Source organism: Schistocerca gregaria, chromosome 1 (assembly GCF_023897955.1).
Source record: "Schistocerca gregaria isolate iqSchGreg1 chromosome 1, iqSchGreg1.2, whole genome shotgun sequence".
In the NCBI taxonomy this organism is placed as follows: Eukaryota; Metazoa; Arthropoda; class Insecta; order Orthoptera; family Acrididae; genus Schistocerca; species Schistocerca gregaria.
In genome coordinates this window covers 676,828,349-676,846,808 of record NC_064920.1, presented here as the reverse complement: position 1 = coordinate 676,846,808, position 18,460 = coordinate 676,828,349, and the positions used below count along the sequence as shown (strand labels likewise).

At 41.7% G+C, this 18,460-nt stretch overlaps 1 protein-coding gene across 1 annotated transcript in view; it reads right to left on the bottom strand.

The window, feature by feature from the left end:
* LOC126301749 (odorant receptor Or2-like) overlaps positions 1-18,460 on the bottom strand; it is a 127,293-nt gene that overhangs the window by 19,469 nt on the left and 89,364 nt on the right. The window contains exon 4 of the mRNA XM_049991718.1: positions 9,824-9,925. Coding sequence (XP_049847675.1) covers positions 9,824-9,925 — 102 coding nt within the window. The remainder of the gene's footprint in view (positions 1-9,823; positions 9,926-18,460) is intronic.

Here is an 18,460-nt window from a genome sequence, read left to right as displayed (position 1 = left end):
TGTTCTGAGGCATCAAGGGATCACAAATTTAGCATTGGAGGGCAGCGTGGAGGGTAAAAATCGTAGAGGGAGACCAAGAGATGAATACTCTAAGCAGATTCAGAAGTATGTAGGTTGCAGTAGGTACTGGGAGATGAGGAAACTTGTACAGGATAGATTAGCATGGAGAGCTGCACCAAACGAGTCTCAGGACTGAAGACCACAACAACAACAACAACATGGAACCGGAAGAAGCTTTAATACATGGTTCATTAAAAGTACAAAATAATATTACTTTATTGCGATACAGGCCCCTCCTAATGACTTTTTATAATTTTTGTTCCAGCCGACTTGCTCCTATTCACTAGTTAACTTATACTCTTTACCGGTAATCAATAGCGTACTGATATTATTAAAGAAAAGTTGACTTAATGTGAACATGCTCCGACTTTACGCGTTTTGGCGAATCTCATCCGGATTCCACCTGCCGGCCTGGGTGGACGAGCGGTTCTAGGCGCTACAGTCTGGAACCGCGCGACCGCTACGGTCGCAGGTTCGAATCCTGCCTCGGGAATGGATGTTTGTGAAGCCCTTAGGTTAGTTAGGTTTATGTAGTTCTAAGTTCTAGGGGATTTATGACCTCAGCAGTTGAGTCCCACATTGCTCAGAGCCATTTGAACCATTTGATTCCACCTACTGTTTTACACTAGTCTCCTTTCTGGGGCAATTGAAAGAACTCATGTTCCACCGATAGTAAATCGTCGGCGTGCAAAATCGTTTGAATTCTTATTTTAAGCCGCTCTAAATAATTTCATGACGCTTTTGCTTTCGATAAGTATTCAACGAACGCGGCTCGTATCCTGAATAGCAATATTTCATTGTTATTTCTAGTCGAAAAATGTACTTTCCTTCTGATATGAAAATGATGACAGCTTCTCCATACATGTTAGTCGTTTGTCGACGTTTTCATCTAGGGTTAGAGTGTAGGAAATTATGTGGATCAGTGGTTTCCAGAGTTGTCTATATCGAGCCTCAGCTGTCGACTGCAACGTGCAAGGGGTCCATGTTAACAAAAACAGAATTGGGAGTGCATTAGATGTAAATGGGGATCAATGAGAGTGGAGGTTTAAGCAATTGAACTATGAAAGCATCCAGGCTGGAGAGTTATCTGGCAAGGCGTCACCCTAATAAAACAGGCAAAAATTTGAAATACTTTCAAATACTTAGAGGTAAAAAAATCGAAAGAGCCCCTGGTGAGCAGGAAGAAATGATAATACTTTTTTTAGTGTCTTAAAATATCTCACTCCTTTTAGCAAAATCTGAAAAACCTCATACTATTGAGGAACAGTTAATTTTCCCAGGCGGTGAAACTATTCTACACAAGCCTGGTTGAGAAATACTCAAAAGAATTCTTTTGAATAACAACGCAGTTCGAGGGCGTAGTAATAAAATATGTTATGATTCTGAAAGCAACTTGTGTAATTTTCTGCAAACAACCCATTTCTCCATACAACAAGTCGAGTCAACCTTACCTGTTAATGAAGTATTATTTGCATTTTTATGTTTTTATTTTTTTTTTTTTTTTTGTTAGGGGCAAAGTAATCCATGAAGTACTGCTCCTAGCGAGAAATATGACAACAATCACTAAAGTTGAATCAATATTTCATTTTTGGAAATATTATTTCACGGAAAAAGCGATCCCTCTATTAAATACAATCTCAGCGACAAGAGATGGAGCACGTGCCATGTTTGGGCGCTGCCGAGTGGATTTATAAACTATTTAAAACAAAATGTACCTGGGGTGTTTGCAGTACACTGCGCCATCCGTCAATAACATTTAGTTGCTAAAAGTCTGAGACGTGGATTGCATTAATCTCGTCAAATTGTCATTAACGCAGAAAACAAATTTCGAAGTAGCGGTTTGGATTCTAGGTTATTTGTGCAGTTATGCGAAGAACATGATGAGAACTGTTATCGGTTTCTCGTCCACATAGTAGTACTCTGCCTATCGAAAGAGCTGTGTTTAACAAGGTTTTCCTCCCATCTGAAACTGTTTTAGCGTTGCAAAGGATCCACTTTCAAAAGGAAATTAAATCAATTTGAAACCAGACATTTTTTACTTTACAAATTTGCTTACTAAATCTAATAGTGTTAACTTGCTGTTAAAGGTGACGGTCTAAATTTGAGAAAAACAAAGTCTATCGTTCCTGATTTTCTTCCCGGAATTAAACTAATGAAGCAAAACACTGGATGCCACAAATTTTCCCAGGTTTCTCAGCATGTCACAAACAAACTGCCAAGATGATGACGTTCAACATTTAAATTCTTTCACAAAGACTTTGAATCTAGGATGTAAATACAACGCCGTCTTACGAGTCCACACAATGATACTGAAAAAAGAGGATGTTACATGACAAGAAGAACTGATCGGATTAAACGCTAACAAAGAACTCGAGTTACAGCTTAGAAAGCGATATCAGCAGTTGTGGCAATTGTTGCTTACCCGATATTTTGGACCACTGCAAAAAAGTTTTTGATAGCTCTTCCATCTTTAAACTTCGTCGAACGTAATTTCAGCGCAGTTGTCAGTCTTCTTATTATAAAGAACACGAAACATATTGGAAATCACTGACCGAGATTTAAGGATGAACCTAACTAAACTCAAGCAGAATATTGAAAATATAACAACGCATCTGGCACTTCGTAGAGGAATGGACACTTGAATAATTATTCTCATTAGTCGAATGTGGTAGCTTTAGTTCCTCAAATGAACAATTGAAATGAAGCTGAACGTGTGGCGCTCTTCAGCGTCCACCACGCTGCTGTTCGGAACTGCGGTAGCCGCGCCGATGGGGATCGAGGTTCGCTTGGGCTGCACACTTACAAAGCTTTCGCAGCGACCAGAATCAATAGAACGCTCTTGGAATTTCAGGTGCGTCAGGCGACTAAATGTATGCAGGTATCCGGCTGAACTGAAGCGTTTAGTCTTCGGAGATGGATTTCTGCAAAAAAATTGTCTAAATGCTTTCTGGGAGATCGTAACTCACTGTTGTTGTTGTATATAGTGCCGGCCGGAGTGGCCGAGCGGTTCTAGGCACTTCAGTCCGGAACCGCGGGACCGCTATGGTCGCAGGTTCGAATCCTGCCTCGAGCATGGATGTGTGTGTTGTCCTTAGGTTAGTTAGGTTTAAGTAGTTCTAAGTTCTAGGGGACTGATGACCTCATATGTTAAGTCCCATAGTGCTCAGAGCCATTTGAACCATTTGTTTATAGTCAAATTCATCTGAGACTCGATAGATGGTGTAGTTCTCCCGAAGATATTTTTTGCGACGACACACTGTGATGAATGCTTCATTAATAGGACTTAACAAAATACGAGTGCCCAGGTGCACTGCTAGCGACGGTATGTAAAAGAGAAACTTCAGGAAACACGAAACCAATTTTCTTTCTGATAGAACCGAGCGAGGTGGTGCAGTGGTTAGCACACTGGACTCGCATTTGGGAGGGCGACGGTTCAATCTGGCGTCCGGCCATCCTGATTTAGGTTTTCCGTGATTTCCCTAAATCTCTCCAGGCAAATGCCGGGATGGTTCGTTTCAAAGGGCACGACCGACTTCCTTCCCCGTCCTTCTATAACCCGATGAGACCGATGACCTCGCTGTGTGGTCTCCTTCCCCAAAACAACCAACCGTTCTGATAGATGTGAAAACAGGTAGATAAACACCACCGAATTATGATGCGTACTGCACGACCAGTCATCAGACATTCTTGGCACCTACTGCACCTGAACAGAGCACTCCAACACATGCAGCTGAAATACTTCAAAGTTTCTATGTAACATCTAAATTACATCATACTCCGTAAGCCACCGAACGGCGTGTGGCGTTGTTTATTTTGTAAGGAGCAGGTCTATCACGCTGATGTAGAAAATGTACTATTCCAGACTGGATCTGGAGTGCGAAAAACGCGGTTATCGAAAATGTGTCCATGAAAAAGGCCCAGCGAAGTGGTTCCCAAGCTTTCTGAGACCACCACCCCTGGATGCAATCGGATATTAGCTAGTATCTCCCCATATCCCTCATCGTATGTTGCATGTTGACCTTTAGCTTTTACTTCTCACAGTTACAGGGTTTAATATTTTGTTCGTTATTACTGTTGTTCGCTGTGTGACGGTGAACAATGTCAGAAGTACCTACGTAGCAACATTGTATTTTCGTAAGTTTTGGCCGTTATTAAGAAGGTTGATTTGTTTGTACTTTCTCTAACCAGTCACTTTTATTTGTTTTATGTTTACTTTAACATATTGCAACAGGTTTGCGACCGTGTTCTGCCCATCTTTAGGCGTTTGTGCGTATATAAAATTGTTACTTAAAAATAGTCTTAAGCTAAATTAACATAGAATTCTTTGTTTACTGCTCGCTGATGGAGTGGCTGGAAGGGTATTTGGATGGAGGGGTCTAGCAGTGACCGGAAATGGATTTTAAGTGTTCTGCTGGCGTTGAGCTGTGTCACGTTGGTTATTATGACCATAGCCCTAATCACATTAATGTGACAATCGCCAAACTTCGACGTCAACGTGCAGTAAACATTCGCAGACGGCAGGTGGTAGCACTAGCTGTGAAGGCTATATAAAGCATGCCAAGTGGGAAAGGGGGGTGAGGGTGGAGGAGGGCGGACGCGGAACAGTTCAGTCGTTGTCGTAATGAGGAAACGGAGCAATTTTCCAACGTCCAAAGGGGCATGATCATTGGCTGCCAGGACAAGGGTGGAAGCGTATCCGAAACGGCTAAGTTTTTAATCTGAGCGCATGTTGCCATGGTTAAAGTATACCGTGCATGCCAAAATGGCGATATCCAAAACTAGCGACGAGACAATTATGGTGCACCATGGCCTACAGATGTCAGGGTGAACGACGTCTAGAGAGATGTGTATGGGCGAAAAGACGAGCAAGTGTTGAGCACCTGACCATCCAGATGAACCAAGAGGCTTCTAACAGTGTCTCCTCAACGACTGTTCAGTTACAGTTGCTGCAAATGGACCTCCGCAGCAGACACTTGGGTCATACACCTATGTTGACTGCTGTTCATCGTTGACGAAGCCTGGAATTGTCACGCCAGTACAACAATTGGGCGTCCTCTGAGTGACGACAGGTGGCCTTCTCAGATTAATTACGTTTTATGCTCCATCAGGGAAATGCTCTTTGGCGTGTAGGGAGTGAAATGTTTGAAAGAAAACCCTCTGCAACAATCGACTGAAGGGTCCACGCCGGCGATGACAGCATTATGGTCTGTGGAATGTTTTCTTGGCGTTTCCTGGCTAATCTCATTCAGGAAGGCATAATGGATCAATACAAGTATGTATCTCTCGTTGGGACCGTGTTCAGCCCTACAGGCAGTTTCGTTTTCTTTTCATGGTGACATCTACCAGCAAAATGGTTCAAATGGCTCTGAGCACTGTGAGACTTAAAATCGGAGGTCGTCAGTCCCCTAGAACTTAGAACTACTTAAACCTAACCAACCTAAGGACATCATACAAATCCATGCCCGATGAAGGATTCGAACCTGCGACCGTAGCAGTCGCGCGGTTCCGGACTGAAGCGCCTAGAACCGCTCGGCCACCGCGGCCGTCCATCGACCAGCAGGACAATACAACGTGCCACACAACTCACAATGTATGTGCGTGGTTTGAAGAGCACCAGGATTAATTTACCGTACTCCCCTGGCCACCAAATTCCCCGCATAGAAACCTAATCGAGAATCTGTGGGGGTCACCTCTTTCGGACTTTTCGCGCCTTGGATCCTCAGCCGAGAAACTTAACGCAGCTAGCAACGGGACTGGAGTCCACATGGCTCCACAACCCTGATGATATTTCAAAAAACTCATTCTCTTTCTGCATCTGTCGCACCGGTCTGTGCATCAAAATGAGGTTATTCAGGCTTTTGATAAGTCCTCACATTAATATGACGGGACAGTAGAGTTGCGTATTAAGTAAGTACAATGTCAACAATTATTCTTGATAATATTCACAAACAATGTGTTGTTAACAACACACATTACCGGGGCAAACCAAAAGGAGGGGAAGACTGGCTTCAGCGTTGAAACATCGAAGTTAGCAATAAAACAGGAGGCCTTATTAATCTAATACATCACAATACACAATAGTATCCCATATATGAACGCAATGAGCTGGTAAAAACGTAAGGCCATAGTCGTTAGGCTGTCACCTTCTCATTGCAATTTCAATCCAGTAGAATTGATAAGGGCCTAAATTATAGGCTGTGTTACTAGCAACAATATAAAATTCTCTGCCTCTTGTCGACTCACTCACAACGGAACACTCCCAAGTGTCAATAAACGATGTTGATGAAATTTGGCGAGTTTGAACAGGGTGGCAAGATAGTGCAATACACCTTTTTTTGGCAGTTTCATTTATGAGAGGAGGAACACTTCAGGAAAGAAATTCGGAGTTTTGGGTCTAGACCGAATTTCATCGAAACGATGATACATATAAAAATATTTTTCATATGAAAGTTGATATGTAATTAATGTTGTTGAAAGCTGTATAATCAGCTTTCGAAATTTTGTAAAATACCTCACCGGCATTAATTCATTTTGAAAAATGAAAACTTCATTTACAAGATAGATTAATAGATTAGAGAAGCTTTTAAGCTACATATATATCCCTGTATAATAAAGCTGGGTTTTGCAATACCAGTAAAGCTAAAATGAATACATGGTACAGTTCTACCAGAAACACTGAAAACAGTCATTCGTCGTACATGGAGTAGTTTGCTGGATTGGGCGAGCTGAATGAAATGTAAGATTACGAATCGGTTCCTCACGGGAAGTGGCGATACCTCTGCGCGCCTCCGTGTCTTCCGCCCAAATGGCACTTCTGAAGTTATTTTGAGCGCACTGTTCTGCTAACCGCGTTACGCTGTGGCACTGAAAGTCACCTCTACAAATGGTTACAATTTATGGTTTCCGTCCCTTAGTACTAAAAGAACCGAAACACATATTAAGCTCATCGGATTCCATAATCGCACAGCACAATCAGGAAAATGCCATATTCAAGACACCAGGCAGATGCTCACACACTCTAAGCATTACTTCACGGTTCAGAGGCTAACACGATGTTACTTGCACCACAATGTGCTTTATAGTTCGGCAATGCTTATCTACTTATCTTTTACACCTACTAAACTTGAACATAGATTCCGTGTTTTCTAAAGTTTCTCTTCTGCATTACCAACGCTCATAGTGCACCTGTACACTCATATAGTCGTAAAATTTTACTGGTATACTTAGCAATCTTGAGAGCCCTGGAATCACGTCAAGAAGGGGCTATGTCACATTTTCCACTGTGGTCATCAACAAATTATAATGTGCAAGTGATATTGTATACCATGTACTAATCTCGAATTCATTTTCTCCGTCGACACTTGCTGACAGAAACAACAAGAAGTTAAATCCTCCTCCAGTACCGAAATCATAAAAAACCGCGTGCAGCTAGATGTCCACGGATTTGAGAACGCATCAATTAGTTTGATCACAAATAGTCTGAATAGTATTAAATTACTATTGGCTTGAATATAGCATCATAACTAAAATCTGCGTGTTACCTCCTATGTAGAGAAGTTACCCGCAGTGAAGATGAAATGGGTACTGTCTTATCTCTAGCAGTGTTCTTCATACACGTACTCCTACAATAGAGAGCCATCTAGAAGTTCCGGTAACTTTGTAGTACAAGTGCATCTCAACAGTTGTATCTGGTTCATCTAAAAGGACTGCCGTCTTCATTCATATGCTAAACGGGTACTTGGAAGTGTACTAGGTAATTTCGTGGCAAACTCTGTCATTGAAAAGATATTCTGCTTGTAGCCACAGCCACAGAAGAGTTACATCCTATTAGAAACACTTCTACAAACTTTGGGGCATATTATTTTACCTTAAAACAAGAAACATATAGCTGAAAACACATCGTATTTGAGATACTAGTGAAAGAACATTTTGCTGAGTTCTCAAGCCAGAAAACCGGAACTAATGATCAAAACGCGATATGATAGCTTACAATTGTTGGATCATAGACAGTGCACCCTTTCAGACACCCGTGGACGGTGTCGACTGATTTCGCATACTGTATGACACGTTAGTAAAGCGTCTTTGTATTAGGAATGTCTGCTGCACAAAGAAATTGTGTAAGTCGGCCCCACGCTAAAGGAATCATGTGAAGGGATCGTTCAGACTACACAGCTGATCCTCTGGCAAATCTGGAGATCATGATGAATAAAATTCTTGCAGATAACAGTTGTAAGATGTAACGGGAAGATGGATGGATCTACAGCTACATGTACATCTACACGTATGATTTTCGTACCTCTGTGAATTGCATGGCAGTGCGTACGTCACTCCATACCGGTTGTTACGCCTCTTTCCCGTTCCATTCACGTATGCAGCGCGGAAAAATGATTGTTTCAGTGCCTCAGTGTGTCCTGTAATTAATCTAATCTTATCCTCACGATCTTTATAGGAGCGATTTGTAGCTGTTGTAGTACATTCCTAGAGTCATCATTTACAGCCAGTTCTTGAAACTTTGTTAGCAGAATTTCTCAGGACAGTTTCCGCCTATCTTCAACAGTCTGCCAGGTGAGTTCTTTCAGTATCTCTGTGACATTCTCCTGCGGGTCAAACAAACCTGTGACCATTCGTGCTTTTCTTCTCTGTATACGTTCAGTATCCTCTGCTAGCCGTATTTGGTACGAAACCCACGCATCTGAGAAATGCTCTAGTATGGGTCGCACAAGTGATTTCTAAGCAATCACCTTTGCAGACTGATTGCGTTTCCCCATTATTCTAACAGTAAACCGAAGTCTTCCACCTGCTTCACTCACAATTGAACCTATGTGATCATCCCACTTCACGTCCCTACTAAGTGTTTCTCCCAGGCACAAATGACGGAAGATCAATGATATATAGTTTTTGTGGATGTTTTATTAAACTACAAACTAATGACTAAACGAGACAGTTTGTTCTGCTTGTTTCTAACAATATTTTCTTATAGAATGATGGAGCAGTTTCCAGTGCATCATGAGTGCTACTTACAACTCTCAAAAAATGTGCGTAATATGCTTATTATTTGTACATTACTTGATTGCTGGAATTAGAGTTCTCATTTCTGAACTGCCAGAAGGCAGGAACTGGAAGACTGACAATGCTTTGTGTGTGACCACTGTCGCTAATAATAATAATATGTAGGTCCTACAACAGTGTAGTAGCCATTACATAGTTACTGATATTGTCTGCTGTGGATTAGTTCATTTTTTTGTTGCGAAATGAATTGTGAAGCAATTTTAAGCCCATTATGTGAACTGTTTATAGCTCGTAGAAGGCATTATCAGGAGATATTTAAACATATGTGGTGTATATGTCTACAATTTACCGTGATAGATGCACGACACAAAGAAGGAAACATATGTATAGTGGGTAGATTATGTGAAGAAGATTATGTTCATACATTCGTTTCACAAGTTGTAATCTCCTTCACATTGTGTCAAACGTTAATGTTAGTATTTAAAACATGTAATTATTTCCAACTAATGTAATGAGCATTATAGCTTTGGTAAATAGTGATAAAGTTAACAATCTTCTAAAGGTAACTCAATTTCGTGACCGAAACGCAATCGAACCCTTTTGCTTTTAACACTGAGAAAATTACATTGCACCACTAAGGTGGCAATTATTCCCAGGTTGGAAACCACTGCTGTAGTAGAGACGCATATGCTGTTCAGTAAATGAGCGCGAGCCTGGCAAGTTATATTGACGAACGTTATCCATTTTTACTTACCTCTTCCATTATACCATGTCCAGCCCAGCAGTAGATGAATATCTGAAGAGCTGGGATAGGTAGAAAGAGGATGCATTCGATCACTCCACCATCATCTGGGTTCTGAAATGAAAAAACGTGTCATCCTGATTGGTGTCGGGAAATGAATGAGCGGTGAATCACTAGCTTTGCAAATTGTGCTTCAATGTTTGTACAGTCTATTCAGTGACGTTACTGTTTACATTATGAAATAACTTCTTTGCAAGACCGTATGAACAAAACCGTACTTCACACAAAGGATAGACAGAAAGAAATTACACTGCTTCTGAAAGATTAGCCTTATATTTGGGAAGATGGAGACTTAATACCATCCGGCTATACTGATTAAACGTAGTTGAGACATGAACTGGCGAAGGATGCTCGCGAACATGTTGAAAAAATGCGGAGTCTGCAAAATTCTGATGGATTTCTGAGGAAAAAGTCACTGGCTGAAAGCAAGCTGACTTCATTATTCCAATATTGCATGTTTTGGACGTACATTTGATTTAAGTTTTGTTCTTATGCCGGATATGTCCAATAACCTTGTAAATGCTATCCACGGATTCTTCTAGATAAAGGTGCTGAAGGCAACGTAGCCGAAATTAGTTATAATTACAGTAACTCTGGAAGTACAGAGTGTACTGTAAGACAGAACTAAATAATACATTATTATTATTATTATTATTATTATTATTATTATTACTTACGAAGGCGGAAGCAACTGGAAATAAAAAAAATATAACTTGAAAGGAAATGGAAAATTCTGAGCAACGTGCTAGTAAAACTGCCCTTGCTTCCATCGTACACAAACTACGCTTTAAGTCGAATATTTTTCTTATCATTTACCGGTAAATCATATCCCTTACTTCCCATTATAAATGATCAATTGAGAGTTGAATTACGCACTCATTTTACAGTATCACTCGTACATTGTGGAAAGCTACGTTAGAGAACATGCATCTTTCATGCTTCTCTGCTACGCTACGTCATAGTCGACAATGTCTGTGAAGTATTTCGTTAATACTCTCCCCTCTTCGTTCCTGACTAACACACGCGTTCCCTATTGTTTCCACTATTTCATTTAGATATTCCGAACGAGTAATGCCAGTATGGTAGAAGACTCCATAACAACGGTTTTACTTTACAAAACGTATCGTTACAGGTATTCCCATTTTGCTTCCATTTAAAAGAGATCCTAGAACAAAAAGCATGTGGAACATATTTCAGCTAATCGTTCTTGTACACTCGTTCCCTGTTATACTCACACATTGCACCGAGTGTGAATGTTTGTATGTCAATGATTTTGCAGTTTGCTAATGAGCCGTTCTCCTGCTTCTTCCATATGCTCAACAATTCATTTGGTGAAATAACTGAATGCCCTTTCAAATTCCAACAACTCTTAGACTGCCAAACCTGCAACCACCTCCATCCACGATTCGGAATGTAATGCAAATTTTGCAATTACAAATTACAAAAAAATCCTCAAAGAAACTTAACAATACACAAACTTAAGTTGTTCACGCACTACGAAATCAGGTGGAGAATCAAACTCCACTGGTATCCTATTTAAACTCAAAATTTAGTTGGTACGCCCCGGAATGCGAATTCTGTATCTTCATGAGGGCAACATATATAACAGCTGTAAAGTGGAATTTATTACAAGGAAGACTTAATTTTTTACGACGTTTAACAATTTGGATGAGGCGATTTTATTCGATAACTAAACTGTATAACCTGAGATAGTGAAACTTTCAGTATCTTACGCGAATGGGATAGAAGAAACGTATTTTTATTAAAAATTCCGTTGCACTTATTATTTTAGCTTTAACTTGTAAATGCATGGAAATAAACACACGAGTATATTTGAATAAATAGAAAATAAGGCCAAAAGAACAAATATCAACATAGTATAAACATAGAATTAAACATAGACAGTTTCAGTTTTGCTATAAATACTGTTTATTCTTAACTAAAAGACAGGAGGATAACTATGTAGAACAAAAATGTTACCTAGGTTTCCCAGCTCTTTATACATCTTCACTCAATTTCTAGAGTTTCGCCGCTTTTGATTTTTAGGGGAAGCTAGTAAGACACTGATCGCATTCATAAAGAAAACAATCGTTATGATGTAACGCCCGATAGGTATGCAACACACCTAACTTACACGTAACACTGGGACACCTTAACTGACCAAAACTACTAGGGAAGCTAACGTAGTCTACGCTTACTTACGGTAGTCATTCTGCACCGAGACTCCGAGGCGTTAACTCCCTTGTACTCACGGAGCGTTTTTTACTTCGATTTGCTTATCTAGTGTCGCTCAGTCACTTGTGTTCATGCTAAGTTGAGAGGAAACCTAAATTCTTCTTGTGGCGACACATAGATACGGTGCAATAGGTAAAGTTATTCTAAGCACGAACAGTTGGGCGAACGAGGAGGGTGGCTCCCCGTCTCCTTTGCCGACAGCCGTGTGTCTTTCGACAGCAGGCCAGCAGCCACTGCACTCAGCGGTCGCGGAGGTCGTGGAAGCTCTCAGCGATCATCCCAGCCCTGACACCATCACCTCATCTGGCACCGGTGCTTCGGTTGCCGTGCAGAAGCGGATCTCGTAGTATGAGGAAGAACAGAAGAGAGCCGAACGAGCAGCAATCGCCGTGGAGCAGTACAACAACCAAATAAGGGAAGTAGCCAACTTATCGCAGCAGTGCGTAGATAATGCTTTGCCATTAGAGAGCGCTGCAGCTGTAGACTCATCCCTGAACTGTACTTGTCGAGCTTTTCTCGTGCTGCACCGACTAGTGCTACAAACAATGCTGTTCGCTCCCGTCGGTCTGTTTATGCAATGAATAAAAATAAACGTTATCGAGGCAGTGACATTGGCCCTCTCTGTACATCCGTGGAAATACGTACAGGAAACGTTAATAGGCTGCATCTGATGGCGATTGGAAAGCTTGTGTACACAACAAACTCAGAATGTTGGCAAGACATTACGAATATCTTATCAATGGGACGGAGCAGAACCAAAATTGAACTTAACTCTCCCAGAACAGCTAACTTACTGGTAGAGTCCCCGGTATTTTCAACTCACCAGCTGTAGGCCTAAATACAAAGTCACGTCATCACGCGCCAAGGTGTAAGCAGAAAAATTGACAACGGCTTAAATGAGGAAGAACTCATGCTTGTGATAGTTTCACCTTACACTGTCTTACATGTCAGGCGCATGTCAAAAAAGGCGATAAAGGATGGAATTACCACTATCACACCATTTGGCACGTCTGTGGTTCAGTTTGCTTTGAAAGTACTAGCAGACTCCGTTTCAATTTCCATGATGCGTTGCCCACTGGATACATATTGTGCGGCGACGTTTTAACTGTCTCAGATTTAACCATGCAAACAGCCAGTGCTGCTCAGCTATAAGATGCGCCAAATGTGGTGGAAATCATGCGCGAGCCGACTGCCCCACCACTCAGCCGCGGTATTTACATTACAACAGGCGCACGAGCCGTTAAACCGGGAGCACCCAGAGCACGTGCGGCAGTAGTACGTCAAGGAAGTTGCTACTAGGCGAGGCGTCACTTTCGTGAAAGTCGAGACGGCTATCTCATATGGACCGTGTGCCGAAGCAGTGCACTCTCCTCCACCCCTGCGTGATGATCGCGCCTTCCCAGCTCTGCCGGCTCAGCCGCACAGGCACACAGTCACAAAGCAGCGACGCCACCTTCACCTCTGAACCCGAACACCCTGCCACTGAGACCTCCAAGAAGATAATCGAAACTCATGAGTGACACACACTGGTTAATCAGCTCGACCCCCTCTCCTGTTTTATATAGACTTCAATGCGTACCATGCGACCTGCGTATGCGAGATGGACGGTAGACATGGAGCAGCTATTTTGGACATTACAGAAGAATTCAATTTATTTATTCTGAACAACTATTGCCTAACTCTCATCCCTGCGCCTCCAAGACGCTCGTCTGCAGTAGACATCAGCTTACGTTCTTCAAATATCTCTAAGAATTTAAGTGGGAGATCTGCTACTCCCCGCTGGGATCTGATCATTTTGTTATTCGAGTAATATGATAAAAGAAGCCGGCCGTAGTGGCCGAGCAGTTCTAGGCGCTACAGTCTGGAACCGCGCGACCGCTACAGACGCAGGTTCGAATCCTGCCTCGGGCATGGATATGTGTGATGTCCTTAGGTTAGTTAGGTTTAAGTGGTTCTAAGTTCTAGGGGACTGATGACCTCAGCAGTTAAGTCCCATATACTCAGAGCCTTTTTTTTATTTTTATAAATGATATTGAACCAGCGACATACATGCCGTCACCAAAAAAGAAAACGTGCAAAACGGACTGGGAGGCGTATAAAACATATATCAAGGAACATCTTGAAGCAGGTTTACTGTATGGACCCGCACACGAACGTTACAGTCTGGTCATTCCCCTAACAAATGGGGCGGCAGTATTTTCCAAATGCCAAGTCAAACCGATCCGAAGGCCGAAAGATCTTTTAGTTCCATGATGGAATAAGACTGCTCAAGACAAGTTCCTAAATGAAAGCTAACTTACAGCATGTATAAAAAAGAACGCACGTGGACGAATTTTCTCAAATACAAGCAGGCGGCCGCCACTACCACAAGCAGAGAAAACAACAATCTTGGATACAGTTCTGTGAGATACTCGCCAGAGAAACTCCGTTGTCATCGGTTGGGTCCACCAATGCAAATTCTGAAACAAATCCCCATTGAGTAAAGATTTACATTGCTGGATTGATGACTTCACACAAATCATCGCGCCCCCATCGGTCATCCCTGAATCACTGCCAACCTGAGATGCTGCTTCTCCTTCGTCCGTGGGATCGACGCAGTCCTTACTGACTCATTTCAGTTCACAGAACTGCGGAACGTCTAAAAAGGTACCAGCAGTGCTTTTCTAGGATTTGACGACATCCACTAGAAAATGCCGGACAATTTGCCGGACGAATCCTTACGCATATTGCTCGACATCTGCAATCATTTATGGAAAGTGGCCACTTGCGTAATTGTTACCATACTCAAGCCCAGCAAAGATCCCGATTTGAGCAGTTGATACCGTCCTTTCAATCTTTCTTCTTGCATGTTTAAAACATTAGAAAAGATCAAGAATCGTGGTTTGAGACGAACTCATTGAGTGTGACCTGGTAAAAATAGCATCTACAACGAACCATTCAAATGTTGGCTTGGTTCCTGCTTTCGCGCCGTATGATCGGCCCCAACTGAACAGCTCTGTCAGGAGGGTCAATTTTGAGCTAGATCAGCAGCTTCAGACTGCTACTTTGCTAGGCACAGGTTTGGTTCTTGTTGATGCTATTGGTAGGAGGGACTTCACAAGATATGGCCTGCAACTCAGTAGGAAAGGGAAGGATAAACTGACTGTATGATAGCAAAATCTTTAAAGGGAGGGGGGCACTGAAATTCATGGGAGTACTTTTTTAGGCTAAGATCAGTGTTCAATCATCAATCATCCAACACTGATTGAAATTAAGCTTAACAAGAAGTTAAGACAGTCAGGTATCAGAGATGTTAAAATATCACATGATTCTCATAACAGTACAGAGAAAAATAATGGTAGTATGTCACAAGATTCTCATAAAAGCACAGTGAAAAATAATGTTAGTATATTGCATCAGAGTATCAGGGGATTAAAAAACAAAGTAAATGAACTTCTTGTTTGTTTAGAAGATTTAAAAACTGAGGGTGCTGTAGATGTACTATGCTTGTCTGAACATCACATTGCCACAGGTATGGAAATGATTTCATGATACCTTTGTGAGTATATCTGAAAACAAATTCCTTAGAATACAGTGAAATATAATTGTAGGAAACCATCTAAAAAGTCATGGCTTACTAAAGGGATAAAAATATCTTGAAAACAGAAAAGAGAAATGTATTTATAGATGGGAGGAATAATGATCCCAAAACAGTGAAACATTATAAGAGCTACTGTACTGTATTAAGAAAAGTTATTAAAAGTCCAGAAGTATATGCATTACGTCTGACATTAGCACACCTGATAATAAAATTAAAACAATTTGGAATATTGTTAAAAGGGAAACAGGGCAACCAAGAGCACAGGAAGACTATATTTCTATCAAACTCAATGAAAAGTTTGTTAAAAGGAAGTCAGGAGTATTATTTTTAATAATCACTTTTAAGTGTTCTAGAGAAAATACGATCCAGCTATTCATTAGAAAATAGAAGGCACTATATGGAAAAGGTAATACCCATGCAATTTGATAAAATTGAAATTCAACCGACCTCTAATACTGAAATTAGGAAAATATTAAAATTAATCAAAAGTAAAAGCTTACATTGAATTGATGGCATTTCAGACGGATACTAAAAGCTTGTTTCCAAAAAATAAGTAAGATTCTCAGCCACATATGTAGTAGCTAACTGAAACAGGGCATTCTTCTGGACAGCCTGAAACAGGCTATTATTAAACCATTGTATAAAAAAGGGGATAGATCTGATGCTAACAACTACTGCCTGGTCTCACTTCTGACAGTTTTATCCTAAATTCTTGAAAAAGAAGTGCAGTCAAGAGTAGCATCACATATTTATAAAAATGAAGTACTAACAAAATGTCAATTTGGTTTTCAGAAAGGCTTTTCAATAGAAAATGCTATATATCCTTTCACTGATCAAATATTAAATGCATTGAATAACCGAACATAACCCATTGGGATATTTTGTAATCTCTCAAAGGCTTTTGACTGAGTGAATCATGAAATTCTTCTAGATAAGCTTAAGTGTTGTGGCATGGGTGGGACAGTGCACAAATGATTCAATTCATATTTAACTCCAAGAATGCAGAAGGTTTAAATCAACAACACAGTCTGCAAAAATCAGCAGAGTCTTCTAAGTGGGGAGGTATCAAGAATGGTGTCCCATAGGGTTCAGTCTTTGGGTCTCTTACTGTTCTTATTATATATTAATGACTTGCAACTCTATATTCACATAGATGCAAAACTAATTCTTTTTGCTGATGGTACAAGTATAGTAATCAAACCCAACAAGCAAGAATCAGCTGAAGAAGTTGTAAACTATGCCTTTCAGAAAATTATTAAGTTGTTCACTGAAAATGGACTCTCACTAAAATTTGAGAAAACACAGTTTCACAATTTTGTACAGTAAATGGCATAACACCATTGATAAATATAGATGATGAACAGAAGTATGTTTCTAAGGCAGAATATTCAAAATTTCTAGGTGTGTGCATTGATGAGCAATTGAATTGGAAAAAACACATAGAAGATCTGCTGAAATGGTTAGGTTCAGCTGCTTATGCCTGTAAGGTAACCGGGGATAATATGGAGCTCTTTCAAGTAGTTCGTAATTTAAATATAAAGCACAGCAGTAGAGATAATATGTTGAGAAAAATAGAGCGGAAAATACTTGTTTTATGTTTTGATGGGCGTTTTAGTTCCGTTAGTTCCGTTTCATAGTGTTTTGGTGTTCTTTTAATTGCAACGAATTATAAAAGTGTGGTGATAAAGGTGTAAAATGATATAATGAACACTCCTGGAAATTGAAATAAGAACACCGTGAATTCATTGTCCCAGGAAGGGGAAACTTTATTGACACATTCCTGGGGTCAGATACATCACATGATCACACTGACAGAACCACAGGCACATAGACACAGGCAACAGAGCATGCACAATGTCGGCACTACTACAGTGTATATCCACCTTTCGCAGCAATGCAGGCTGCTATTCTCCCATGGAGACGATCGTAGAGATGATGGATGTAGTCCTGTGGAACGGCTTGCCATGCCATTTCCACCTGGCGCCTCAGTTGGACCAGCGTTCGTGCTGGACGTGCAGACCGCGTGAGACGACGCTTCATCCAGTCCCAAACATGCTCAATGGGGGACAGATCCGGAGATCTTGCTGGCCAGGGTAGTTGACTTACACCTTCTAGAGCACGTTGGGTGGCACGGGATACATGCGGACGTGCATTGTCCTGTTGGAACAGCAAGTTCCCTTGCCGGTCTAGGAATGGTAGAACGATGGGTTCGATGACGGTTTGGATGTACCGTGCACTATTCAGTGTCCCCTCGACGATCACCAGAGGTGTACGGCCAGTGTAGGAGATCGCTCCCCACACCATGATGCCGGGTGTTGGCCCTGTGTGCCTCGGTCGTATGCAGTCCTGATTGTGGCGCTCACCTGCACGGCGCCAAACACGCATACGACCATCATTGGCACCAAGGCAGAAGCGACTCTCATCGCTGAAGACGACACGTCTCCATTCGTCCCTCCATTCACACCTGTCGCGACACCACTGGAGGCGGGCTGCACGATGTTGGGGCGTGAGCGGAAGACGGCCTAACGGTGTGTGGGACCGTAGCCCAGCTTCATGGAGACGGTTGCGAATGGTCCTCGCCGATACCCCAGGAGCAACAGTGTCCCTAATTTGCTGGGAAGTGGCGGTGCGGTCCCCTACGGCACTGCGTAGGATCCTACGGTCTTGGCATGCATCCGTGCGTCGCTGTGGTCCGGTCCCAGGTCGACGGGCACGTGCACCTTCCGCCGACCACTGGCGACAACATCGATGTACTGTGGAGACCTCACGCCCCA